The sequence below is a fragment of the Phyllobates terribilis genome, unplaced genomic scaffold (assembly GCF_046119375.1).
Source record: "Phyllobates terribilis strain yellow unplaced genomic scaffold, ASM4611937v1 Scaffold_11__3_contigs__length_659146591, whole genome shotgun sequence".
Taxonomy (NCBI): domain Eukaryota; kingdom Metazoa; phylum Chordata; class Amphibia; order Anura; family Dendrobatidae; genus Phyllobates; species Phyllobates terribilis.
In genome coordinates this window covers 444,122,196-444,149,631 of record NW_027362771.1, presented here as the reverse complement: position 1 = coordinate 444,149,631, position 27,436 = coordinate 444,122,196, and the positions used below count along the sequence as shown (strand labels likewise).

The 27,436-nt window shown below is 41.4% G+C and overlaps 1 protein-coding gene across 3 annotated transcripts in view; it reads right to left on the bottom strand.

Moving 5' to 3' along the window:
• The window catches only part of DET1 (DET1 partner of COP1 E3 ubiquitin ligase), a 66,462-nt gene that overhangs the window by 18,263 nt on the left and 20,763 nt on the right, over positions 1 to 27,436 (bottom strand). For all 3 annotated transcript variants that reach the window (XM_073653272.1, XM_073653274.1, XM_073653273.1), the window contains exons 3-4: positions 22,163 to 22,353; positions 9,542 to 9,733 (exon numbers count right to left, since the gene is read on the bottom strand). In XM_073653272.1, the coding sequence (XP_073509373.1) occupies positions 9,542 to 9,733; positions 22,163 to 22,353 (383 nt within the window). The remainder of the gene's footprint in view (positions 1 to 9,541; positions 9,734 to 22,162; positions 22,354 to 27,436) is intronic.

Below are 27,436 nucleotides of genomic sequence, written 5' to 3'. Positions count from 1 at the left end.
GTATTTGGTCAGTATTGTACATTAGTATTTGTAAGCCAAAATACGAAGTAGGTGAAAAATGCATATGTGGTGACTTGTTCCTTTAAAACTTTTCCTCTGATTGTTCTACTGCTCATTTTTGCTTACAAATACTGATGTAAAATACTGACTAAATACTGAAAGGGACCTTATAGAATCAGCACTTCTCTCTCTCAAGTTTTTTTTTTTTTAAGGGAATAAAGATTATTTATTACATTAAAGTGATTTTCCACTTAGAGTAGAGGACCCCAAACATTTGCAGACATTTAAAAATAAGGAAGTAAGATAATACCTCCACACACATATACACACACACACACACACACACACCCCACCAGGCTCCAGCCTCGGCAGCTCTGCTCTCCGTCCCTTATCTGCAGCGGCGACGCCAGGCCAACAGCCTGCACCACCGCTGTAACCAATCTTCGAGCCCAGCGCTGCCTATATCAGCTGAACTGCTGAGCTCAGTGATTGGCCGCAGCAGCGATACGAGATGTCGACGTGACATCACCACTACAGCCAAAACACGGAGACCACAGAAGCGGCAGAGTGCTGGCGCTGCAGTTTGGGAGAGCCATCTGATTTTTTAGGGGTCTGCTTTCAAGAAAGTGAGATATCCCTTAACCAACAGTTACACATTATTCTGATACAGTGGGGAAAAAAAGTATTTAGTCAGCCACCAATTGTGCAAGTTCTCCCACTTAAAGATGAGAGAGGCCTGTAATTGACATCATAGGTAGACCTCAACTATGACAGACAAAATGAGAAAACAAATCCTGAAAATCACATTGATTTGGAGAGAATTTTTTTTTTACATTTTGGTGTAAAATAAATATTTGGTCATCTACAAACAAACAAGATTCCTGGCTCTCACAGACCTGTAACTTCTTTAAGAGGCTCCTCTATCCTCCACTCATTACCTGTTGTACTGGCACCTGTTTGAACTTATTATCAGTATAAAAGACACCTGTCCGCAACCTGAAACAGTCACACTCCAAACTCCACTATGGTGAAGACCAAAGAGCTGTCGAAGGACACCAGAAACAAAATTGTAGCCCTGCACCAGGCTGGGAAGACTGAATCTGCAATAGGCAAGCAACTTGGTGTGAAGAAATCAACTGTGGGGGCAATAATTAGAAAATGGAAGGCCATACAAGACCACTGATAATCTCCCTCGATCTGGGGCTCCACACAAGATATCACCCCGTGGGGACAAAATGATCTCAAGAACGGTGAGCAAAAATCCCAAAACCACACAGGGGAACTTAGTGAATGACCTGCAGAGACCTGGGACCAACGTTACACAGGCTACCATCAGTAACACACTACGTCGCCAGGGACTCAGATCCTGCAGTGCCAGACGTGTCCCCCTGCTTAAGCCATTATATGTCCAGGCTCGTCTGAAGTTTGCTAGAGAGCATTTGGATGATCCAGAAGAGTATTGGGAGAATGTCATGTGATCAAATGAAACCAAAGTAGAACTCTTTGGTAGAAACACAACTCGGCGTGTTTGGAGGAGAAATAATGCTGAGTTGCATCCAAAGAACAACATGCCTACTGTGAAGCATGGGGGTGGCAACATCATGCTTTGGGGCTGTTTCTCTGCCAAGGGACCAGGACGACTGATCCGTGTACATGAAAGAATGAATGGGGCCATGTATCATGAGATTTTGAGAGCAAACCTCCTTCCATCAGCAAGGGCACTGAAGATGAAACGTAGCTGGGTCTTTCAGCATGATAATAATCCCAAACACAGCGCCAGGGCAACGAAGGATAAGAAGTATTTCAAAATCCTGGAGTGGCCTAGCCAGTCTCCACATCTAAATCCTATAGAAAACCATTGGAGGGAGTTGAAAGTCTGTGTTGCCCAGCGACAGCTCCAAAATATCACTACTCTAGAGGAGATCAGCATGGAGAAATGGGCCAACATACCAGCAACAGTGTTTGCCAACCTTGTGAAGACTTACAGAAAACGTTTGACCTCTGTCATCGCCAACAAAGGATATATAACAAAGTATTGAGATGAACTTTTGTTGGTGACCAAATACTTATTTTCCACCAAAATTTGAATTTTTTTTTTTCCAAATCAGACAATGTGATTTTCAGGATTTGTTTTATCATTTTGTATCTCATAGTTGAGGTCTACCTATGATGTCAATAACAGGCCTCTCTCTCTTTTTAAGTGGGACAACTTGCACAATTGGTGGCTGACTAAATCAGTTTTTTCCCCACTGTATATTAGTTTGTGTATCTACTCTTCATGGCTTCCTATGAACGGTCAGTGAATAGGGAGGATCATTGCTTACTTTAACAATATGTAATTCTATCCTAGTCATTGAATGCACATGGTGACAAGCCCATTACAAGAGAAAGATCTGATAACTGCAAATTTGCCACAAAGTAGTTGCTGAATTTTTTTTACCTCCTAGTGATACCCCTCACATCTCGAGTCATTTGAGCTCAGTGCCAGAAGCTTTCCTACATTGAATATGCACAAAACCACGAAGATGTGTTCTACATCATTACACTGACAGATAACACAAATTAATATTTGGCAGGTATCATGGCAATAGGAATATTTGCACAGCTACTTAAAAAGCGATTCTTGATGATTCCATCAACATTTGCAACCAGAAAACATGTCAATTTACTCAGCCAAGAAGGAATAGAAGCAGATCCCAATGGCCCAAACAATCCCCAAATCCCGTGGAACTCAGTAGATAACAGTTTTATCTTCAGGTAGAACATGTCACAGCTATTGGGGGAGGGGGGAAGTTTTATCATCATAAAAATTCTGACCTGAAGAACAATGTGGCTGAGTCATTTTGAGAAAAAAAAAAGCTTTTATTAAAAAAAACAAAAAACAGAATTAACGCATTTTGAGGGAATTAAAACATGGCTCCTTTTCCACTCTAGAAGACGGCGGGCATGTTTTAATTCTCGGTGTATACTGAGTCTTTTTTTTTTGTGTGTTATTTATATATACAGTCATGGGTGAAAGTTTTGGCACCCTTGAAATTATTCCAGAAAATGATGTATTTCTCTCAGAAAATGATTGTAATTACACCTGCTTTGTTATACACATTTATTTCCTTTGTATGTATTGGAACAATACAAAAAACAGAGGGGGAAAAAGGGCAAATTGGACATAATATCACACAAAACCCCAAAAATGGGCCGGACAAAATTGTTGGCACTCTCAACTTAATATTTTGTTGCACACCTTTTGGAATAAATAACTGCAATCAATCGCTTCTTAGGCTATGTGCCCACGTAGCAGATTTGATGCAGAGCGTTTTTGCCTCTCTCTGGCAGAAAAAAACGCATGCAGATTTACATGCGTTTTTTCTGCCAGAGAGAAGCGTTTTTTCAGCGTTTCTACATGTAGCTTTCCAAGCGATTTTGAGCATCACTTGGAAAGTGCTTGACAAGTTGGTCACACAATATAAATCCATGCAACCAGCATGGATTTATAATGTGTGAAAAACTGATGCTTTAAATGCAGCATCTATAGTAAAAAAAAAAAGGGAATTAAAACGTTAAAAATAAAAAAAAACCTGTATACTCACCTCTCCGGTCTCCTCCAGTCTGCTCCCAGCGGCGTCCCGCAGTGTGCTGTCAGGATCTGCAGTGACGTCATTTAGTCAGCTGATGGTCACGCGACCATCACCTGACCGCCAACGTCAGCGGTCGCGTGACCATCAGGTGACTAAATGACGTCACCGCAGGTCCTGACAGTACACCGCGGGACGCCAAGCAGAGAGGACGTGGCCGGGAGCAGACCGGGGGCCGCCGGAGAGGTGAATATACAGGTTTTGCTTATTTTTAACTTCTTTTTTTCACCGCGTGGTAGCCGAGATGAAGTGGAGTTGTAGTCTCCTATTCATCCCGGGAACCACACGCACCGCGATTACGCTGCAAATTCGTGGCCATTGAATTTAATTGAAACGCAGCAAATCCACTTATACCTGCAGGTTTGCTGCGTTTCAATGTTCCTCAATGGCTGCGAATTTGCAGCGTAATCGCGGTAGAAATGGTCATGCTGCGTTTTGCAACGCAATGCGAATTCGGCGCGCAAGTTAGCGCATCATGTGCACAGCACATCCGAATTCACATTGCTTTGCATGGGAGACTGTTTTACAAGCGTTTTCGCAGCCGTAAAAACGCCGCAAAAATGCTACATGGGCACTTAACCTCATAACCATCATCAAGCTTCTTACACCTCTCAACTGGAATTTTGGACCACTCCTCTTTTGCAAACTGCTCTAGGTCTCTCATATTTGAAGGGTGCCTTCTTCCAACAGCAATTTTAATATCTCTTCACAGGTATTTAATGAGATTTAGATCAGGACTCATTGCCGGCTACTTCAGAACTCTCCAGCTCTTTGTTTTTATCCATTTCTGGGTGCTTTTTGAAGTATATTTGGAGTCATTGTCCTGCTGGAAGACCCATGATCTAGGACACAAACCTAGCTTTCTGACACTGGGCACTACACTGAGACCCAAAATCCTTTGGTAATCTTCAGATTTGATGATGCCTTGCACACAGTCAAGACACCCAGTGTCAGAGGCAGCAAAACAACCCCAAAACATCTTTGAATCTCTACCATATTTGACTGTAGGTACTGTGTTCTTTTCTTTGTAGGCCTCATTCTGTTTTCGGTAACAGTAGAATGATGTGCTTTACCAAAAAGCTCTATTCTTGGTCTCATCTGTCCACACGATGCTTTCTCAGAAGGATTTTGGCTTACTCACATACATTTTGGCAAACTGCAGTCTAGCTTTTTTATGTCTCTGTGTCAGTAGTGGGGTCCTCCTGGGTCTCCTGCCATAGCATTTCATTTTATTCAAATGTCAAAGGAGAGTTCGCGCTGACACTGATGCACCCTGAGCCTGCAGGACAGCTTGAAGTTCTTTGAAACTTGATTGGGGCAGCTTATCCACCATCCAGATTGTTGATATTGTTTAACAATTTTGGTTCTCAAGTCTTCAGACACTTCTCTTCTCCTCTTTCTGTTCTCCATGCTTAGCTAGGCACACACAGACACACAATGCAAAGATTGAGTCAACTTCTCCCTTTTTATCTGGTTTCTGGTATGATTTTCACATTGGCCACACATGTTCCTTGCCACAAGTGAGTTTGAACGAGCATCACATACTTCAAATAAAGTTGTTGCTTACCCACAATTTTGGAAAGGTGTCAACAATTTTGGCCGGCTCATTTTCGGGGTTGTGTGTGAAATTATGTCCAATTTGACTTTTTTTCTCTGTTTTGTTTTGTGTTATTCCAATACAAAGGAAATAAACATGTTTATAACAAAACGTGTAATTGCAATAATTTTCTGGGAGAAAGTGTGCCAACACTTTCGGCCATGCATGTATACAGTACATTTATATTAAAACTGTTTTCCCCTGTTAATTCTGATATGTGAAGGCTCTACGTTATGTTGAAGCCTTTTATTTTCTAAGCTCTAAGGGATTTAGAGTTTGTTAGTCGTATTGGCATCTGCTCCTACACCCCTTGGGGTAGTGGATTATGTTTTCTGCCAATGTAACACCACAAATGTTGATTGAACCATCTAGAAACGCTTTTGAAGTAGCCTGTTTTTCTGCTCTACAGCCTGTGTCATACTGAGAGTGGTGTTCTGCCCAAGAACTGCAGAATTATAACCAGGGCAAAGTTACATATTTTTTTAAATTAACTTTTCTAGGAAATATGCATACAACTGGAAATAAGCAATTAGATCACATGATTTTAATTTTTTATTATTAAAATTAAAAAATAAAAAGACATGGCTTTTTAGGTTATAAAAAATGCATGGCATTCAAAAGTGAGATCTCTGTAAAATCGCATTGGCATTATAATACCATCTGGACACTGCAGTTTTCCATTTGCGTAAGAAAGAAAACCCAGCAAAGACTCAGTCTATGTCTTTGCGGTCAATACGGTTTTTGATGTGATGGTTCAACCTGATCTGATAAGGACTCGAGATTAGCAAATCTGTCAAGATGAATCAAATTAACCTCGAATTTTTTTAAGAAAAATTCTGTTGCCCTTGAAATGGAATTCTGTGTGATTCGCTTTAGGTGAATTCAGCAAAAGAGGCCCTAGGCAACATTTGTCTGGATCACTGAGGGCTAGGGAAGGGTTAAAACATGGAAAACAAAAATAAATTATACTCACCCGGCCCTCAAATGTCCAGCCGCGCAGAACTGTTCTCGTCTGGTATTCTTCTGCTGTCTGGTGCAGTTTCTTTCTCCTGCACCTCTAGATGTAGTGTGGCCTATTCCGAGCTGGAGGCGGTGAAAAATAACGTGCTGTAGAAAGATACTGCACCGGACTGAAAATGAGTTTCACAGAGGGACAGGTGAGAGCTGGGCGAGAATCAGTTTTTAAAATTTTGTATTACCTATGTATATTATGCTCTGGGGTCAGGAGAGACCTCTGATCATAATAAAGAACAATTGATTCATATCAATTTAGTCCAATGGAGATCGAATTTTCCTGCATAATTCAAGTGAACCTACTTTAATCAAATTTCAGCAGATTCGTTCATCCTTAATCAGGACATTACTTCTGGATGCTAGATCCAATTAACTTTTATATATTCCCCAACTGAAACTTTAGATGTAAAACAATTTATTTTCATTTTTTTAAAACCTTTAATGACCAACAATATACCTTTTTAAGGCAGTCATGAAACCTACCAATACATTTTTTTAAGGCATTGCTTTGGAGGGCAGATACTTGACTGTCGAATGACAGCGAAGCTCCTTCTGTAACGGTCCAGATCAGAGAATCCAGGGATCAGGTGTTTAACCCCTTAAAGGAGTTGTCCACTACTTTCACACTGATGCCCTATCCAAGGAATAGGGCATCAATGTATGATCAGCCGGGATCCCGCACGCGGCACCCCCGCCGATCAGCCGTTATCAGTGTCGGCGGCCGCAGGCCGAAAGTCTTTGACTGCAGTGCTTGGCTGTCCATCTGTAGTGGTCGCAGCGGGGTACTACACATCCACCTCCCATTCAATTGAATAGGAGGTGGAAGTGCAGTAACAAGCGGCGGCCACTACAACATTCCGGCCAAGCACCGCAGGTAAGGACGTCCGGCCTGCGGCCGCCGACACTAATAACGGCTGATCGGCAGGGGTGCCACGTGCGTGACTCTGGCCGATCATACATTGATGCCCCATCCTACGGATAGGGCATCAATGTGAAAGTAGTGGGCAACTCCTTTAAAGGAAATCTGTTGGCTTATTCTACCCCTCAACCCCACATTGATTACATATTTATAGGTAATAAAAACAAGTCGATCCATACATTTTTTTAACCAAAAATACTGCTCTGTTGCAGAGAAATCCACTTTAGAAATGTTATGCAAATTAGGCTTGAAGTGCTATGGGTGGGAGGGAGCACTTCCATTTATTCAGCTCCCAGCTCAATTCTCAGCCTAACTCCATCCTCCACAGGATGATTACCATGCTGCAGCAATGCTAACTGGCTGTCAAATACCTAATGGAGGGCAGAGTATGGAGTTGCATCAGCTCGCAGTGGAAGTGCTCCCTCCCACGAAGAGCACTTCCAGACTCATTTGCATAACACTTCTAAAAGTGAATTTCTCTGCAACAGATCAGTGTTTTGGATTAATAAAAGTATGGATTCTCTTGTGTCTTAATAACCTACATACATGTTAGATTTGTGGCTCCTTTTATATGCCACAGTCAATAGCAACAGCAGCCATCTAAGTGGTTTTAGAGAGGGGAGGAGCCCTCTCTTATCCCATCACCCTCCCGTGATAGATAGATAGATTTACACAAGATATATGGTTTAACCTGGGCTATAAAGCTATCTTATCGCTAATTGTGCACAGTGAATGCCGTTAAAAATATATAAAAAAAGTATGCCAGAATTGATGTTTCTGTTTATCTCGCTTCGTAAAAGATTAATTAAAAAGTGATAAAAAAAATTAAATATATAAATTCGGTGTCACCGTGATCTTATCAACACGGTCAATAAAGTTAACGTGTCAATTATACTACGTGTTGTAGTACATAGAATTAGACTATTTCAGATTTATTGTTTTTTTGTTCATGCCACCTATAAAAACATGAATTAGAAAGTGATCAAAAGTCCTACTTACACAAAAATAATACCAGCAAAAACAACATCTCATTCTTTTCATTAGATGAAGTTGTTTTTTTTTTAAAGTTATGTTTTTTTCTAAAAAATGGCAAAACATAAAAATACACTATGTATAGTCATGCACATATTGACTCACAGAATAACATGTAACATGAGAATTATACCTTACAGAGAAAAGTGTTTAAAAAAAAATGAATAAAACAAATTCAGAGTTAATTTTGTTCAGAGTGCAAAACAAATGTGATCAAAAAGTTGCATTAACCAAAAATTACAATAAAAACTACAGTTTATCACAAGTGTTGTGCGAACGTACTCAGATACGGAGTTATCCCAGCACGCTCGAGTCCTGAGTATCTTTGGCATGTCAGCATGTCTCGCAGCTGTTTGACAGCCACAACACATGCAGGGAATGCTTGTTTGCAGGCAATCCCTGCATATGTTGCGGTTGTCTAACAGTCATGAAACATGCAGCCGCGACGACGCAAACATACTTTGCGAGCATGCCGAACATACTTGGTTAGGACTCGAGCGTGTTCGGATAACGCCTTATCCGAGCACGTTCGCGCAACACTATTTATCACATAAAATAAGCCCTCATATACCTTCAATAATGGAAAATTGTAAAACTTAAGATTTATTATACAAGTGACCCAAAAAAAAGATTGTGTATTTTATGTACAAAATAAAGCAAGTAAAATTTTATAAATTCTGGTCATATATGTACTCACTTACAAAATAAAGCTAAAACTTTCTTTTGTGCAGCAGTGAATATTGTATAGGTTAAAACACAATAAAACAGTGGCAGAATTGTGGTTTTGTTTATAAGTTAATGAAAGTTGGTTAATAAGTTATATGTACTCCAATATGATGCCACTGACCAATACAACTCATCCCGAAAACAACAAGCCCTGATGTGACTATATTCCCAAAAATGTAAAAAAAAAGTCATGGCTCCTGGTACGTGATAATAGTAAAGCTTCTAAAAAAAAAAAAAATAATAATAATAATGGTCTGGGATAAAAGCCAAAACTAGCTGTGATGCTGGCAGGCAGTGTTAAGTATACTGAAAGCAAAATATAGAAATATAAATGGAAGCAAATTATTAATAAAAAAAAAAAAAACCACATTAATCTGAACTATTAAATTGTAGTAGGATAAATAACACCTTATTCATCCCATACAGTAAATGTCAAAAATAAAAAGCAACATGAGAATTATTGTTACAGGGCTAAAAAAATAAAAAGAGAGACGCATAGCAGGAACATATTAGTAAGATAAGTAAAGGAATGTAATATTCATTGATGAACAATACTTAACAGAAAAAAATCCACAAGTATAATAGGCAATACACGAGACTAAGCACTGGACTTTGTCGTACCTGATTGGGTGATCTCCGCAGGTTTTAGGTCTCTCCATAACAGAGACCCACTTATCATCGTAGCTGAAGAGAGAGAGGTCAAGGTAAGGACTACCACTGTAAGACTGTGCGCTGATCGGCAGCTGGCTCAGAAGCCTCCTCACTGCTTCAGTATGGCCTCCATACTTGGCATTCACAATTGTATCTTTAAATCTAAAAGCATAGAGATTCACATTAATGCATAATAAAGTGCCATGACACTATGTTCTATACATGGAGCAAGAAATAAACATAGTACACACGTATACAGGTCCCAAAACCAATGCCTTACATGATAAGCAAGCATTGTCTAATGGCAGATGATCTAAGGCCTAGCGCATCTGTCACTAGACAATCTGTATTCAGCTCCTAAAACACCGCCAGTGTGGGTTACAGAGTGGGAATTGATTTCAAAATATCTCACTGAAGTATTCCTTGCAGCATGAAATAAAATAAAAAAAATTCTTAAAGCACCACTCCAGCGGGTTTTTTTTTTATTGCCCCATTGGAGTGGTGCTTTACAAGTAATTCCCCTGCCCTTGCTCATACTCACCTGCCACCCCCTTCATTGCTTTCTAGCATCGCTCCCATAGGTCTCCGGCGAAAAGTTATCTGTCAGCAGCTCCAGTGTCTCATGGAGCGGCGCAGAGGTCACTTTTCAATACAAGTCAATGAGAGCTTCGTTCTGCTTTGTTCTGGCTCTCATAGACTTGCATTGAGAGCTTGTGACGTAGCTTCTGACTTCCGGCCAGCCAGAAGCTGCGCTCACAAGATGGCACTGCGGGACCGGAGCAATGCCAAAAAACAATGAAGACGCCGGAGGGTAAGTATATTACCGGGGGCAGAGGATTTGCATTTAAAGCACCACTCCAGTGCTGAAAAAAATAAACCTGCTGGAGTGGAGCTTTAAGTATTGCCATTGATTGGCCATTTGTCTTTATAAGCCTGCCACAACAGCATATGAAGCATGCGTAGTGAAGCCTGGGCTTCATCATCTACAACAGATGCCAATGCTGGCTTGTAATGATGAACAGTCATGAGAAGAACACAAGTACACCCACTTTGAATTCTATGGGTTTTCATATTATTAAGCGCACTTATATAGCGCCATTAATTCCGCAGCGCTTTACAGTAAAGACATCATCATCACTCTCCCCATTGGGGCTCACAATTTAAGTTCCCTATCAATACGTCTTTAGAGTGTAGGAAGAAGCTGGAGAACCCGGAAGAAACCCATGCAAAAACGGGGAGAACATACTGTACAAACACTTTGCACGTTGTCATTGGTGGGATTTGAACACACAACCCCAGGGCTGCAGAGCAACAGTGCTGACCACTGCATAATTAACCCCTTTCTGACTTGAGCCATAATAATACGTCCCTGTGCCCTGGGCTTTAATCACCAGGTACTTATTATTACGTCTCAACGATCGTGCTTGCACAAAGACTGTGCGAGAGCGATTGCCGCTTGGTGTCAGCTGATTCTAACAGCTGACACCCAGCACTCAGCGCCAGGTGATTCTACACTGCTATTCCTTATAACTGCGAACAAACTGCAGAAAGTAAGTGAAAGTGCTATAGCGGGACAAAGTAAAAAAGTGAAAAAAATAAAAAAGTAAAATAAAATAATATTATATATATTACATATACATACACACATTTTTATATACATATGTATATATATATATATATATATATATATATAAAAAATGTGTGTATGTATATGTAATATATATATATATATATATATATATATATATATATATATATATATATATATATATATATATATATATATATACACATACACACATATCCACACTACCCTTAAATAAATATTCTGAAAAAAAATAAACAAACAATGAAAGTGCACATATTTGGTATCACCACATCAGGAACGACCTGACCTATAAAACTGTCCCACTAGTTAACCCCTTTAGTGAATACGGTAAAAAAACGAAGCAAAAACAGTGCTTTAGCATCATACCGTGGAACTGGAATAAAACGCGATCAAAAAGACGAATGCAAATAAAAATGGTACCACTGAAAACGTCATCTTGTCCTGCAAAAACAAGCCGCCACACAGCTCCATCAGCCAAAAAATAAAAAAGTTAGAATAGAAATGAATAAATAAAAATCAGAATAGAAGGCAATCAAAAATTGTCACGTGCCCAAAAATGGAAGCAATAAAAACATCAATTTGTGCAGCAAAAAAAAGTCCTTAAATTACTCTGTCGGCTGAAATACGGAAAAATTATAGCTCTCAAAATATGGTGCTGCAAAAACTAGTCTTTGCAACAAAAAAAAAAAGTGTTTTTTAGTGTGTGACAGCTGTCAATCATAAAAACCTGATATAAATCTGGTATTGCTGTAATCGCACCGACCCGAAGAATAAAGTCGTCGAATCACTTATACAGCACGAGGAACGGCGTAAAAAATAAATAAAACCAATTCCTCACCGGCTGCTGATTTGTGCTTTCTGCCTCCCAAAGACTGCAGTATGGCTCGGCTCACATTAATCCTGCGCTCTATGTTGAGCGCTTACACTGGGGTTTCCGTGTAAATCTTTGAAATACGTGATTCAGACAGAACCCCCAAGGGAAGATTCCCTTTAATGAGGCACTATGGACGCCATCTGGCCTGTGATCCCACGGTATTCGTCTTTTTATTAGGTGTGCATAAAAGTGCCTTTGGCCACAGTTTTGTGAACCTCTGAAAAAGGGATTGTGTGACAAATTTTAGTGCCATTTTTACCCATTTCCATGTTTGTTAGGCATTTCTCACATGTATTAAAGCTGTCCAACAGTCGCAAATCATGCACACGCAGTGACTAAAACATAACTTTCGAGCATGCTGCAAATACTCTGCTAGCATGCTCGCCAAAAGGGTTAACAGAACACGCTCGCTCATCACTAATAGTTACCCTTTAAGGTCCTTCCACAGCATTTCAATTGGGGTCTGGACTTTGACTCGACCATTGCAATACTTTCATTCTTTTCTTTTTCAGCCTGGTGTAGTTGGATTCACATTTGATTCTAGAATTCTTTTGGTATATGAAGGAGTACATGGTCGACTCAATGACTGCAGCAAAACAAGCCCACATCATCACCCTCCACCTATGTTTTTGACAGTTCATAAGTCATTTGTGCTGATTTTTCTGTGTTTGGTTTTCAGCACGTGGTGCAGGGCGTTATGACCACTGTCTCTACTTTGGTCTCAACTGTCTAAAGGACATTGTTCCAGAGGTCTTGTTTATGCAAATTTGCAAACTTTACCCGTGCTGCCATGCTTTCTCCTGGCAATCCTTTCAAACAAATCATACTTCATTCTATTTTTAATTGTATTAAAGTGAACATGAATGTTTAAAAAAGACTCTCAAGGGATTCATACTCTCCGAACCACAGGTAGCATGAATCAGAGCCTGGCTGTGGAGCGTGTCAGAAAAAATGTAGTTTAATTTGCCCTGGGTCTCTTCCATAGACACCTGTCAATCACCTGGAGCGGTGCAGGGTGAAGCCAGCCAGGGGCAGCATCGGACTAGTATTGTCACTGCCAACTCTTCAAATTGTATGTTCTGTAAAACGCTGGAGCATTTCAAAGAAAGATATATCTGTCTGCAATTGTGCAGCCAGGATCCGATGTATGATTCCCATGCAGTGTCGGACTGGGTTGCCCAGGGCTCACCAGTGACATTAATTCTAGGGCCCCCTCTGTTCAACTACATGCAAATATTATATTACCCCCATTCACACATTTACCTATGCTTCTTTATAATATCTAATAATAATAATAAACTTGGTAGTTATTTACATGAAGATGAGATGCAGTCTTTGTACATAGTGAATCAATTACAAACTACTGCTCATATGGGGGGTTGAGCTCACTTTTGCACAGAGGCCCATCAGGGAATTCACCTGTTCCCCTGTGGTCCAATCTGAGCCTGTGTCCGTGATTTGCACAGGATGAATTGCATGACTTTGCCTCATTCTTCAAACAGAAAATTGACACCATCAGACAAAGCTTTTCCCTAAAGTCCTCACAGCACCCCCTCCTAACTACTCAACCTTCCTCCTCCAAACCCCACTTCTCCACTATTACAGAAGATCAAGTCTCTTCTTTACTCTCTAAGTCACACCTCACCACCTGCGAACCGGACCCAATCCCGTCCCACCTCATCCCTAACCTTAACACAGTCTTCATCCCAACCCTAACCCACCTCTTCAACCTGTCACTAACAACTGGTTTCTTCCCCTCATGTTTCAAACATGCCTCAATCACACCCATCCTCTCTGACTAGCTACCGCCCCATATGACTTCTCACCTATGCGTCAAACCTACAGGAACAACATTGTCCACCTTGAACTGTCCTCCCACCTCTCCTCATGTTCCCTCTTCGACCGTACACTCTGGCTTCCAACCGCATCACTCGACTGAAACTGCCCTGACCAAAGTCACCAATGACCTGCTAAGCACCAAATCCAAGCGGCACTACTCCATCATCCTCCTCCTGGACCTGTCACCTGCCTTCGACATAGTCGACCATTCCCTCTTACTACAGACTCTCTCATCTCTTGGTATCAGGGACTTGGCCCTATCTTGGATCTCCTCATACCTAACAGACAGGACATTCAGCGTCTCCCACTCACACACCACCTCCTCATCTCGCCCCCTATCTGTCAGTGTCCCGCCAAAGTTCAGTTCTAGGACCTCTGCTTTTCTCCATGTACACCTTTGGCCTGGGACAGCTCAGTATTTCACGGCTTTCAGTATCACCTCTATGCTGATGACACACAGATCTACCTCTCTGGACCCGATATCTCCTCCCTACTAACCAAAATCCCACAATGTCTATCCGCTATCTCATCCTTCTTCCCTGCCAGGTTTCTGAAATTTAACATGGATAAAACAGAATTCATCATCCTTCCACCTTCTCATTCACCCCCCCCCATCTGACCTAGCCATCAATGTCAATGGCTGCCCACTCTCCCCAGTCCCTCAAGCTCGCTGCCTCGGGGTAACCCTGGACTCGGATCTTTCCTTCAAACCACATATTCAAGCCCTTTCCACTTCCTCCCGACTCCAACTCAAGAACATCTCCCGCATCCGCGCATTCCTCAGCATAGACTCTGCAAAAACACTAGTGCAGGCCCTCATCATCTCCTGCCTCGATTACTGCAACCTCCTGCTCTATGGCCTCCCTTCCAACACTCTCGAGCCCCTTCAATCTATCCTAAACTCTGCTGCCCGACTAATCCACCTGTCCCCCAGCTATTTCCCGGCCTCTCCCCTCTGCCAATTCCTTAACTGGCTCTACATTGCCCAGAGAATCCAGTTCAAACCCCTAACTTTGGCATACAAAGCCATTACACAACCTGTCTCCTCCATACATCTGTGACCTAGTCTTCCGGTACCTACCTGCAAGCAACCTTCGATCCTCACAAGATCTCCTGCTCTACTCCCCTCTTATCTCCTCTTCCCACAATCACATACAAGAATTCTCCTATGTATCCCCCCTACTCTGGAACACTCTACCCCAACATATCAGACTCTCGCCTACCACGGAAACCTTCAAAAGAAACCTGAAGACTTACCTCTTCCGACACGCCTACAACCTGCAGTAACCACCGCTCTACCATACCGCTGCATGACCAGCTGTGCCCTCACCTACTGTATCCTCACCCATCTATTGTAGACTGTGAGCCCTCGCGGGCAGGGTCCTCTCTCCTCCTGTACCAGTCGCTGACTCGTTTTGTTAAGATTATTGTGAGTGTTTTCGCAATGTATAACCCCTTTTTCACATGTAAAGCGCCATGGAATAAATGGCGCTATAATAATAAATAATAATAATAATTATGTGCCTTATACCCTGTATTCCCACCAAGTTTCCCCTCGGCATCTGTAATTTTCAATCCACTGTTTGCTACCGGGAAGGAGAGGAGCAGCACTGATCTCTCCCATAGACAGCACAGATGAAGATTCCTGCTCTTCATTCACTTTTTAGCTCACAGACAGAATGTGCAGCAACATTAAAGGGAAGGTGCCATCAATTTTTTTTTCTTTTTGTGAAAATAACATTTTATTATTAATTTAAGCTTTGTAATGCAGTGTTTGCATAGATTGCAAAACACTGCAACATGCAAAATATCTATAAAAAAAAAAAAAAAAAAAAAAGATTACCTATACTTGCAGCTAGTGGGAGCATCTTCCTGTATAGACCTCAAGCAGCTACAGTAATGCTTACTTGCATTACGTTAGCTGCAAAATTGGGGCAGTGTCCTTGTGACATCAATGTTTCCCTACACTACAACCAAAAGTGGGGGAGGCAGAATAAAGGCTAGAGACAATGCACCGCCATTTTCTTGGTGACTGCACTGTGATCTAATCTCAACCAGCTGCTAAACAGAAAGTGGATCTCAGTATATTTACAGAAGAGCAAGCAGAAGGAAGACAACGGACTGTGGAGCAACGTGGACCTGAGGAGCAGAGCTGAATGCAGTGGAGAAGAGAGCAGCTGCGAGGCCAGGACCGAGGAGACTAAACCTATGTGCCCACGATGCAGAAATGAAGCAGAAATTTTCCTGACCATTTCTGCATCTCCCTGCCAGAAAAACGCATGCGGATTCTATGTGCGGTTTTGGTGAGTTTTTGATGCATTTCTTATGCGTTTTTCATGCGTTTTGTAGCCAAAAGTCAAACCCCTTTTCACCATTTTGGAAGTATTCTTCAGGATGCCACGTCTCTTCGCTTTTGCTTGTCCTTGTATACTCCACTTACCTGGTGTATATGTGTATATGTACATATATATATATATATATATATATATATATACACACATATATATATACATGGCCAACTCCTCCCCCCAATATCCAATTGAGGCTCTTTCACGCATCAGAATCTCCGGTACAAGTGGTGATGACTTTTTCCACACATACCGGAGAAACACACAGACCCATTTCAATGTAAGCTTGGTCACGCATACGCTGTATAATAATCTTACATTTCAATGTATTTAAAAATAAAAAAAATTGAGTGGGCTCACATGTATTTTTAATAACCAGCAGAGGGAAAGCAGACGGATGAGGGCTGATGTTATAGTCTGGGAAGTAGCCAAGGATCATGGCCCCTCTCTAGGTTATTAATATCAGGCCGCAGCAGTTAGCTTAGCCTTTACTGCCCATTCTACAGGGGGACCCCCCCAAAAAAATATATAGGGTCCCCCCATAAATTGGTGCCAGCAAAGGCTAGGCGGACAGCTGCGACCTGATATTAATAGCTTAGAAAGGGGCCATGGTTATAGGCCCTCTCCCAGGCTATAATATCAGCCCTCAGCTGCCCCAAATTTGGCGCATCATATTTGTGCGCCAAATCTGGCACTTAGCCTCGCTCTTCCACGCTGCTCTGGTGCGGTGGCAGGGGGTAATAGTGGTGGGGTTCATGTCAGCGCCAGCTGCCATGAAGCCCAGGTTAGTAATGAGGGGCATCTATAAGACACCCCCATTACTAACCTACAAAGAGTTAAAAAAAAACACACTAGACCCAGAAAAAAAATTGTTTATTTGAAATAAACGACACAATTTTATTTAATTATTAATTTACTAAAAAAAAATAATAATTAGCTGTCCACGTTCCTGCGCTGACCTCCCATGCACAGCTGTCACATCTGGAGATGTGACAGCTGTCATGGCTGCTGTATGCTCACACTGCCGGGAACACGTCCGCTCCCGGCAGCGTGAGCCCCTGACTGAAGTCACCGGAGTGCATTCAGTCAGTGCAGCTCCGGTGACCTCCTTTACGGCCCTGCTGTATCGTGGGAATTTCTCACGGTCAGCGGGGCCGTAAAGGAGCTCACCAGAGCCGGGCTAGCTGAACTCTGCTGAACTCGCTTATGCAATGACGGGGCTGCTTTATGGCCCCATCATTGTAGCGGCGGCGGTTTAGAGCGGTCACATTTTATGTGGCTGCTCTAAACTGGAGATCTTCGTGGGACACTCGTGGACTACTATGGAGGGGTAAGGATACACTTGTGGTTTATTATTTTATATTTTATTACAGGAGATCGATGGCTTCGGGGAATTAGGTGTCTAGGTGAGTATAGGTGTATTTTTTTATTTTTTACTTTATTTTAGGTGGCGATCGACGGGGACAGGTAATGTATAAACTAAATTTATTTTAGGCAACCACTGGCCACCAATGAAATGTATTTTTAAAATTTGTGGACCAAAAAAAAAAAAAAAAAATGGGGACTGTAAATAAAAAAAAAAAATAAATAAATACGTAAAAACAAAAAAATATGGGGGCATAAAAAAAAAAAAAAAAAAGATATAGGGGCAAAATATAAACCTATGGGGGCCAAAAATAACATATGGGGGCAGTTTAGAGGACACATTAGGGCAATTTTAACAGCAGGATCAGGCTGATGGGAACTACTGCTCCCATCGAGCTGATCCTAATGGCACTAGTGGACGGGGGACAGACATTGGCCGATGGGAGTAGTAGTGTCACATCGGCCTATGTCTGCCTGCACGGAGACACCGCACAGAGCACCCGCAGACAGGATGGGAGAATATGAGAGCAGGGCTGGGGGAGCTTGTGTGTGTGTAAAAAGCTTCCAATTACATGTCCTCAGTGTGGAAGCTCTGGGCCACAATGAAATGGCACCTAGACACACCTACAGCTGTGAATTGAGCAGCCCACAGAGGCATGCCCAGTTCACAGCTAATGTGGCTACAATGTTACAGATAGGGTCGGCATCGGATAGTTGAACACTTTGTCCAAGGCTGCCGTATTTGAAGGAGTGTGAGTGTAGTGTAGTAACTCTTACACTCCTGAAAAGCAAGATGGCAGCCCCCAGTAGCTGCAAAACAAATTAATAAAAAATAAACTATAAATACTGGGCACTTGAAAATATGTTATAACATTAAGGAATTTAACATTTAAATTTATTTTACATAATGTAAAAATGCGGCACCTTCCCTTTAAGAATATGATACAGAAAAGCTCAGCTGTGTTGATCTGAGTGAAGCTCTGATGTGAGGTAAAACTCTTGTTACAGAGCTCTGCACCATGTTTTTCTGCCCCCTCTCTTCTCCATAAAGTATAATGATGTGTCACATGGCACCTGCAGTCTCTCTCTGAGCAAGATGGACTTGAACTGCTTTTTCACAGTGGAAGACAAATTCAGGAGGTGGGGGAGGGGTAGAAGTGTCTGATAAGTGGGGAAGAAAGCGGATTTCTCTGATAAAGATACATTACAAGGCTTCTAAGGCTATGTGCCCACGCAGCAGATTTGAAGCAGAGCGTTTTTGCCTCTCTCTGGCAGAAAAAAACACATGCAGATTTACATGCGTTTTTTCTGCCAGAGAGAAGCGTTTTTACAAGCAGTTTTCCAAGCGATTTTGAGCATCACTTGGAAAAGTGCTTGACAAGTTGGTCACACTATATAAATACATGCAACCGGCATGGATTTATATAGTGTGACCAAGTAATAGTTAAAAAAGATTATACTCACCTTCCGGTGTCTTCTCTACTGTGTCCGGTCCCTTGCATTGCTTGGGGTGGTGTGAAGGACCTGCGGTGACGTCATTGAGTCATGTGATGGGTCACATGACTCAGTGACGTCATGGCCGGTCCTTCACAACAGCGCGAACATTGCAAGAGACCGGACGGCGTGGACAAAACACAGGGAGGACATCGGAAGGGGAGTATAAACTTTATTTTTTATTTTAAATTCTTTTTTTTTTTACAGATTCTATGGTACCCAGGTCTGGAGGAGACTCTCCTCTCCTCTCCTCCAGACTTGGGTACCATCCGCACATTAGAACGCGCCAATTACGCAAGTACAGATGCAGTCTTGCGGAATTGGCGCGTTCTAATGCAAGTCAATGGCGGCGATTACGCTGCGTGTCCGCAAAATTAATGGACATGCTGCGGATTTTTGTGTCTAAGGACAAAAACTTTTATTTTATTATTATGCCCAATACATAATAGTAGAATTCAAAGAGGGTGTACTTTGTTTTTCTCATGACTGTATACCACTTTGCGCAAAGTAAATCAAGTCGGGACTCCATGACTCCTGAGGGGAACAAGACCACCCGCTTAAGTCTTCCCACATGGTGCATAATACTTTATAGCTTCTATTTTATTCTTTGATGCTGGAGGAACAATTAGTAGTGACATCTTTAACCCCTTCATGACCGGGCGATATTTCATTTTTTTTTTTCATTTTTATCCTCCCCTTCTTCCAAGAGCCATAACTTTTTTATTTCTCGTTCTACATAACTATATGTTGTACTTTTGTACTTTTGAATGACCCTATTCATTTTATTATGTGATGCACTGGAAGGCAGAAAAAAAAAATCCAAGTTCATTGAAATTACAAAAACAGTGCAATTCCACATTTTTCTTTATTTAGCATGTTCACTATACAGTAAAACTAACCTTGCGATAAAATTCTCCAGGTCAGTACAATTCTGCAGATACCAAACATGTATAGTATTTCTTTAAGTGGTACAAAAAGTTTTGGAAATTTGTAAAAAAAAAAAACACCCCAAAAACACCTTTTTTTTACCCGTGTCGCCATTTTTCCGAGACCCATAACGTTTTCAATTTTCCGGATATGGGGCTGTATGATGGCTTATTTTTTGGACCCTGAGCTGATGTTTCTACGGATACCATTGTGAGGTAGATATGATGTTTTCATCGCCTCTTGTTGCATTTTATTGTAATGTTGCAGCAGCCAAAAAAAAAAAAAGTAGTAATTCTTGAGTTTCAATTTCTTAATTGTTACACCGTTTACCGATTGGATTCATTTATTTTTATTATTTTGATAGATTGGACTTTTACAAACGCAGCCATACCATTTGTGTAGTTTTATTTTTCATGAAGCAAAAGAGGGGTGATTTGAAAACATTTTTTTTTCATACTTAAATTTTTTTTTTTTTACTTGTATTTAATAATCCATTTTGGGGATTTGAAGCTGTGGATCATCTGACTGCTTGTATTATACATAGCAGTGCACTGGCTTTCACAGGAAAATCGTCATGACAAGCACAAGGGTCTTCAGCAGACCCCCAAGTGTAATGGCAACCCATCGGCCCCCCCGTGTGATCAAGTTATGGGAGTGCCGATGGGTGCATGGAATGATGCGCCCCCCCTTGCTGGCGCGTGATAAATACCGCTGTCAGACATTGACAGCAGCATTTAACAGCGGCAGGCAGGGCTCTGCCCTACCCGCGTCTGTTAGAGGCACATGAGGGCTGATTAAATCAGTCATCATCTGCGTGCGAGCCCACATCAAAGTCAGAGACCTGACATATTACGTAAATATACGTCATATGTCGTGAATGGCTTAACAATGTTTCACCATTCTGTCTGAGGCTTCAGTACCAGTTTAGAAGTTGTATGTGTGGTATCAGGCTGCAATGATGTTTTTATTGTCTCACTGATACTGTTTAAATTTAATTTATTTTGATCTGAATAAGTAAACTTTTTGCCTACCGCTGAAGGCAGTCTATGGGACAGCTCTTGTGCTCAGTATAGGTTTTGTCAAATTACTGTTGATCTACTGTATAATGCAACAGCTTTTACCTAGACACATACACATTGACTTCTCCTTTCTCTCACTAGAGCTGAAACATGTACAGCATCATTTAGAAATTATAATTAAAGGGGTTGTCAGCATTATCTATTTTTAAGGGCATGGACTGTGATAAAATCAGAAATTGAGGCATACTCACTTGCTGTCATCTGAGGATCTCGCTGGGGATTCAGTCCTCCACATCCAGAAGCAATGACTGTGCTGTAGTGTTGTCTCGGGACCATTGAATCTTGAGGCTAAAACAGCGTGTCATCAGAGAAAGAACCAATGATGCGCTGCTCCTCTCACCTGACTGTTGCAGCTACAGGTCTCAGTGGTCGTGTGACAACTGGATGGCACAGTCAACACTTCTGTAGCCAACCATTTGCTCGTCCTGCACTAGGTTCAAGGAAATCACTGGAGGTGAGTGTGCTTCAAGTTATTTTATTAATGGTGGACAACCCCATTATCATTGGAAACCAACTCAGATGACTTTTTTTTTTATGAAGAGGGGGGGGGGATCTGCGGCCAGACACCATTAGCAGTTGCTTACCTCCCTGCAGGACACACGCAGTGTTCTTAATCTTCATCATTCTTAGTCTTTAGTTGGGGGAGTCCCCGTACTAATATTTTTGTAGAATTGACCAACCATAATTTAATGTGGTCAACCTTACCTAGAACAGTTATGTAAAATATCCAATCTCATGACGTATTACATAGTTTCATAATCATCCCAGAATTTTTTTAACACCAAGTTGACCCTTTCCGTACATGAATAATGGATGTGTGCACTACATGTCTGGAGGTAACATCCAGCAGGTAAATGTAGCTGCTGCAATCAGAGATGGCTCCAATCTACGTAGTTAAACCCCTTGGATGCCTTTGATAATTGTGGCAACGGCATTTAGGCAATTGCTCTGGACTGCCAACGATCATAAAGTAACGGCATATTCTAGCAAAATATCACCTTTACAACCTCTTACATGTTTGAGTTGAATACCAGAAGACAACATAGCATATCTGACCTGCGCTGGATCTGTCTGGCAAAGTTGTTGCTGGAGGCAGAGCAGGGGAACTGCACGGCTTCACTGTGAAGGGTAGCATTCCGGAAAAGGTCACAGAAGTTCTCAAACAGCTCCAACAGCTCATTCGATGTGTTCTCAAAGACCGCAATTACTTCTGTGGTAACCATATTATACACCACAAAAAAAGAGGGCTGCGAGAAGACAAAAAGCAAGTCCAGAATAAAAGATTCAGAAATAATCACTTACCACACTTTACCGTACTATGTAACGTGACATTTTCTGCTGCAATTTTGTACGTTTTAATTTTCCTTCTGTCAAATATTGTGTTTTAAAAAACAGATCAAGGTCAATGAGCGACCATTCTAGACTGCCAATTTACACTGTTCAAAAAAATAAAGGAACACTTAAAGGGGTTGTCCCACGAACAAAGTATTTTCATTGTTTGAATGATTTATTATTGATTTCCAATGTGTCTGTAAAAAATATTGTCTCTCCGTGATTTTTTAGTAAGCTGTACAGAAAAAAAAGCTGGCAACCCTGCGTCTGAATGAGCCCTTAGGCTGTTTTTAATTAGTGCTGGATCCTACCTGCCCTTTAAATTTGTAGGCTTTTAAAATGGGGGAGGCATGCTTGAGAAATACTAGGTTAGGGTCCCATTAAACAAAGATGCGCCTTGTCATGGCTGGTGGGCTCTCATGAATTGGCCAATTTGTGCTATTAGTACCTTCATTTTATGAGTATATTCTATATAGCAATAATGCAGTCCAAATTTCATATAGTCAATGTTTGCAGACATGCTGGCGCTTACAAAGTGCTGCTGTATTATTTGGTTTGTATATTTCGCAGTCATAGCAGCTTTTCACCTGTTCACACTTGCTTTATTCTGTTTGGAGGTGCTGGATAGATTTTTGTAGGCTCTATGACCCTGTACACAGAGGGGAGGTATGATCTCATTGACTTTCTATTGACCCTGTACCTGTACCTGTGTGCACACCCACAGTTAGAAACTCAGCACTTTTTGAGAGATCAATGGGGATCTCAGGACTAACACCCCTATCAACTTCACGTTAGCTACTACCCATCAATAAAAAAAAAAAAAAAAAAAACTTAAATTAAAAAGACAGGTACTCTGCATAATAAAACCCAATGTCCTTGCTAGTGTCTTTGTCACTACTGGTATCATGAGGGCTATAGTTTTTAGTTTTCATAAATGGGGTAACTTCTGGGGGAAGGGTGGAAGGATAACACCTCAAAGGATCTGCAGATGCAATGTGGTGACAGGAAGCTATCCCACGTTTGCCCTCCAAATGGTGCCCCTTCCCTTCTGTGCCTAAACAGTAGTATATAGGATATTTCCACACTCAGGATAAATTGTGCTAAAAAAAAAAAAATTGTAAGGTGTTTTTTCTTCAATTACTCCTGGATATGAAAACTTGGGAGCTAAACCTTCATGTAAAGGAAAATGTTGAATTCTTCATTTATTCTTTCCACTTTGTTTTAGATCATATGTAGCACCTGAAGGGTTAATAAACTTATTAAATTATATTATGAATAATAAAAGGGGGCCTTTTTCTTTTTTTTTTTTTTAAGTGATGTCATTTTTAATTTTTGGGAGGGGGGATTAAATATATATGTCTTAAACTTTTACTTTTAGGAGGTCCAATGTTTTATTTATTTATTTTTTTTTAAAAAGTCTCAGACCCAGGGGGATATGTGGAGGCAAAACAAAATTCTAACTCAGAAAAGTGGCACGCGGCAGATTTGAATTTTCCAGCGTAAAATCACATTTTTGGTCTCCCCAGTTCATATAAAGGTACACCTCTAACTGGAGGATGGAACCATTAAATGGCTGGTATTTAAAAATACAGCTTGTGCCGCAAACAGCAAACCCTCGACATATGGCTAGGTTGATGGAAATATAAAGTTATGGTTCTTGGAAGGTGGGAATGATGAAAATGTCCTTGGCGCCAAGGGGTTAACATACAGCTTTATCATTACCAAATCTTTCAACAAGTAGTTTTTACTCCCATGTGTTTTTTTTTCCTAAAATGTGAGAAGTTGCTAAGAGCATTTAATGTGTACTTGACATGGTGTGATTGAAAGACAAAATAGTAGGGAGGGCACAAAGAAAATTAACAGCTTTAGCGCAACCAAAGTGGTTTACAAAGTCCAGACTGCGGATTTCTGGCTGTCACCTTTACTATTCGAGGCCACCTAAACAGTACGGACAATTATGTTGAAAAACGAACGTGACAAAAAATATATAAAAATCCTTTTATAATAAATATAATTCAATATAAATACAGATTGTTCCATGAATATATTAAAAATTGTTTATTTTCCTATGAAATGCTCATGTTCTTACCACTAAAAGAAACTCATAATGCAACAAAACTTTCACACTAAGGCACATCCCCTTTTTTTTTTTTTTTTTTTTTTTTTTTTTTAGGGATCACGTATGTAAGTGTAATACAGGCGTGTGTAACATAAGGCCCACCAAAGGAGGTTCTGTGGCCCTATATTCAACTGTCGCGTCTGTCAGATGCAAATACATTTGAACACTTTGTCACAGAGATAGAGGCAGAACAGCGCTCATCATCCTCCACCCCGATGTGCAGCGGCGTCATAAGGTCATCATGCTGCTGACCTCATCACAATGCTGCTGTTGCCGGTGCCACAACGTGAAACAGTAAACGCTCTATGGAGGAGCCGAGGATTAAATATCCTGACCATTATAGGAGGGGTGGGGGGTTTGGTGTTACTGTGTGGGAACACCATGCAACGGTGGTAAAATTGTGAATGAGGCACAGTATGAATAGGGGAAATGTAGGGTACATTATGGAGAGGGACAGTGTGTGGGGGTGATATAATGGATAGGGGCAGTGTGTCAGGGACATTATGGAGAGGGGCAGTGTGTGGGGCAGGATGAGATATTTTGTGCAGGAAACACAGTGAGGGGCAATTATTTAGGGGCACAGATTGTGAGATATTTTTTATTCATGGGGCATTCTAATGATACTTTTATTTTTAGGGGCACCATGTCAGAAAGTGCTGGAGAAGGCTAGAGAAGAGGGAAGTCTGGAGAGATGAGCTCTGGGCATGAAATCTCCTCATTGCATCTGTACTATGACAAAAGGGTTGTTGACAAAAGAGATAGGAACAACTCCCATAAGAGAAGATATCACCTAGAATTTACCTAGATGTAAACGCTTCTTCTTCTGTGATACTGACTAAATCTCATCAGTACTGTAGTTCCTGTATGGCCCACAGTCTGATGGTGACTGGTAACATACCATTGTTAAAGAGATACTGGGAGTTGCAGGTTCACGTGATACAGGTGTCTATGGGGCTGACCTGAAATTGCAACTTGATCACTGTACTTAGCTTGGCGATGTATTCCTGTACTGACAGTGGTTCTGATGCAGCATTCATGTACAAATCCATATCGTGCTTCATGTTAAAACTGAAAAACTTAGTGTTGAACTTATGAGAAGGATTTGGTTGAGTTTCTTCTCCAAAACTCAGTGTAAGCTTGGGTGTGTTCACACATTTTTATTAAATAGAAACTCTCCAAATCCTTCTCAAATACTGAAAACTTGGTTCTCATGATGTAATAAGTACTGGTGGTGGTTCTGGTGATGTATTCATACAAGTTACCCTTTATATTTTTATGACAATGAGGCCCTTGGACCATAAAATGTTGTGCAACCCTGGAGTAATACAGTCATGGCCGAAAAGTGTTGACACCCTTGAAATTGTTCCAGAAAATTAAGTATTTCTCCCAGAAAATTACACGTTTTCTTACATATATTAATACATATATTTATTAAATTTCTGTGTATTGGAACAACCCAAAAAATAGGTAAATTGGACATCATTTCACAGAAAACCCCAAAAATGTGCCAGACAAAATTGTTGGCACCCTCAACTTAATATTGGTCCCGACTCATTGCTGGCCACTTCAGAACCCTCCAGCTCTTTGTTTCCATCCATTTCTGGGTGCTTCTTGAAATATGCTTGGGGGGTCATTGTCCTGCTGGAAGATCCATGACCTAGGATGCAAACCCAGCTTTCTGACACAGGGCACTATATTGCGGACCAAAATTATTTGGTAATTTTCAGATTTCATGATGCCTTGCACACAATGGCAACACCCAGTGCCAGGGGCAGCAAAACAATCCCAAAAAAAGTTGAACCTCTACCATATTTGACTGTAGATACTGTGTTCTTTTCTTTGTAGGCCTCATTCCGTTTTTGGCAAACAATAGAATGAAGTGCTTTACCAAAAAGCTCTATCTTGGTCTCATTTGTCCACAAGAAGCTTTCCCAGAAGGATTTTGGCTTACGTACATTTTGGCAAACTGCACTCTTGCTTTTTATGTCTCTGTTAACAACGGGGTCCTCCTGAGACTCTTGCCATAGCGCTTAATTTCATTCAAATGTTGACGGATAGTTTGTGCTGACACTGATGCTCCCTGAGCCTGCAGGACAGCTTGAATTTCTTTGAAACTTGATTGAGGCTGCTTATCCACCATCTGGACTATCCTGCGTTGAAACCTTTCATCAACTTTTCTCTGTCGTCCACATCCAGGGAGATTAGCTTCAGTGCCATTGGTTGTAAACTTCTTGATTATGTTGCGCAATGAGACAAAGAAACGTTAAGATCTCTGGAGATGTACTTGTAAGGCTGTGTGCCCACGATGCGTTTTTAATGCGTTTTTGCAGCTGCGGAAATGCATTAAAAAGGCATGGTAGAAGGGCAGCAATGTTCCCCAATGATAATCCGCATGTGCTGTGCCCATGCTGCGGATTTTTCCGCAGCGTTTATGCTGCGCTCAAAAATCCGCAGCATGTCCATTAATTTTGCGGAAACGCGGCGTTTTCGCCGCCATTGACTTGCATTAGAACGCGCCAATACCGCAAGACTGCATCTGTACTTGCATTATTCGCGCGTTCTAATGTGCGGATCGTACCAGAGTGTGGAGAAGATGAGACTCTCCTCCACACCCAGGTACCATTAAAAAGCTGTAAAAACAAGAATAAAATAAAAAAGAAAGATTATATTCACCTTCCGACGGCCCCCGGTCTCCTTCCCTCTGCTTGCGTGCAAGACTGAAGGACCTGCGGTGACATCACAGTCATGTGACCACCGCAGGCCCTTCAGCGCAGTGTCTCGCGATATCCCGGCAGCCAGGAACAAGCCAGGAACGAACGCGGCAGCACACCCCGGGCCATCGGAGGGTAAGGCTGTGTGCCCACGTAGCGTTTTTCAAG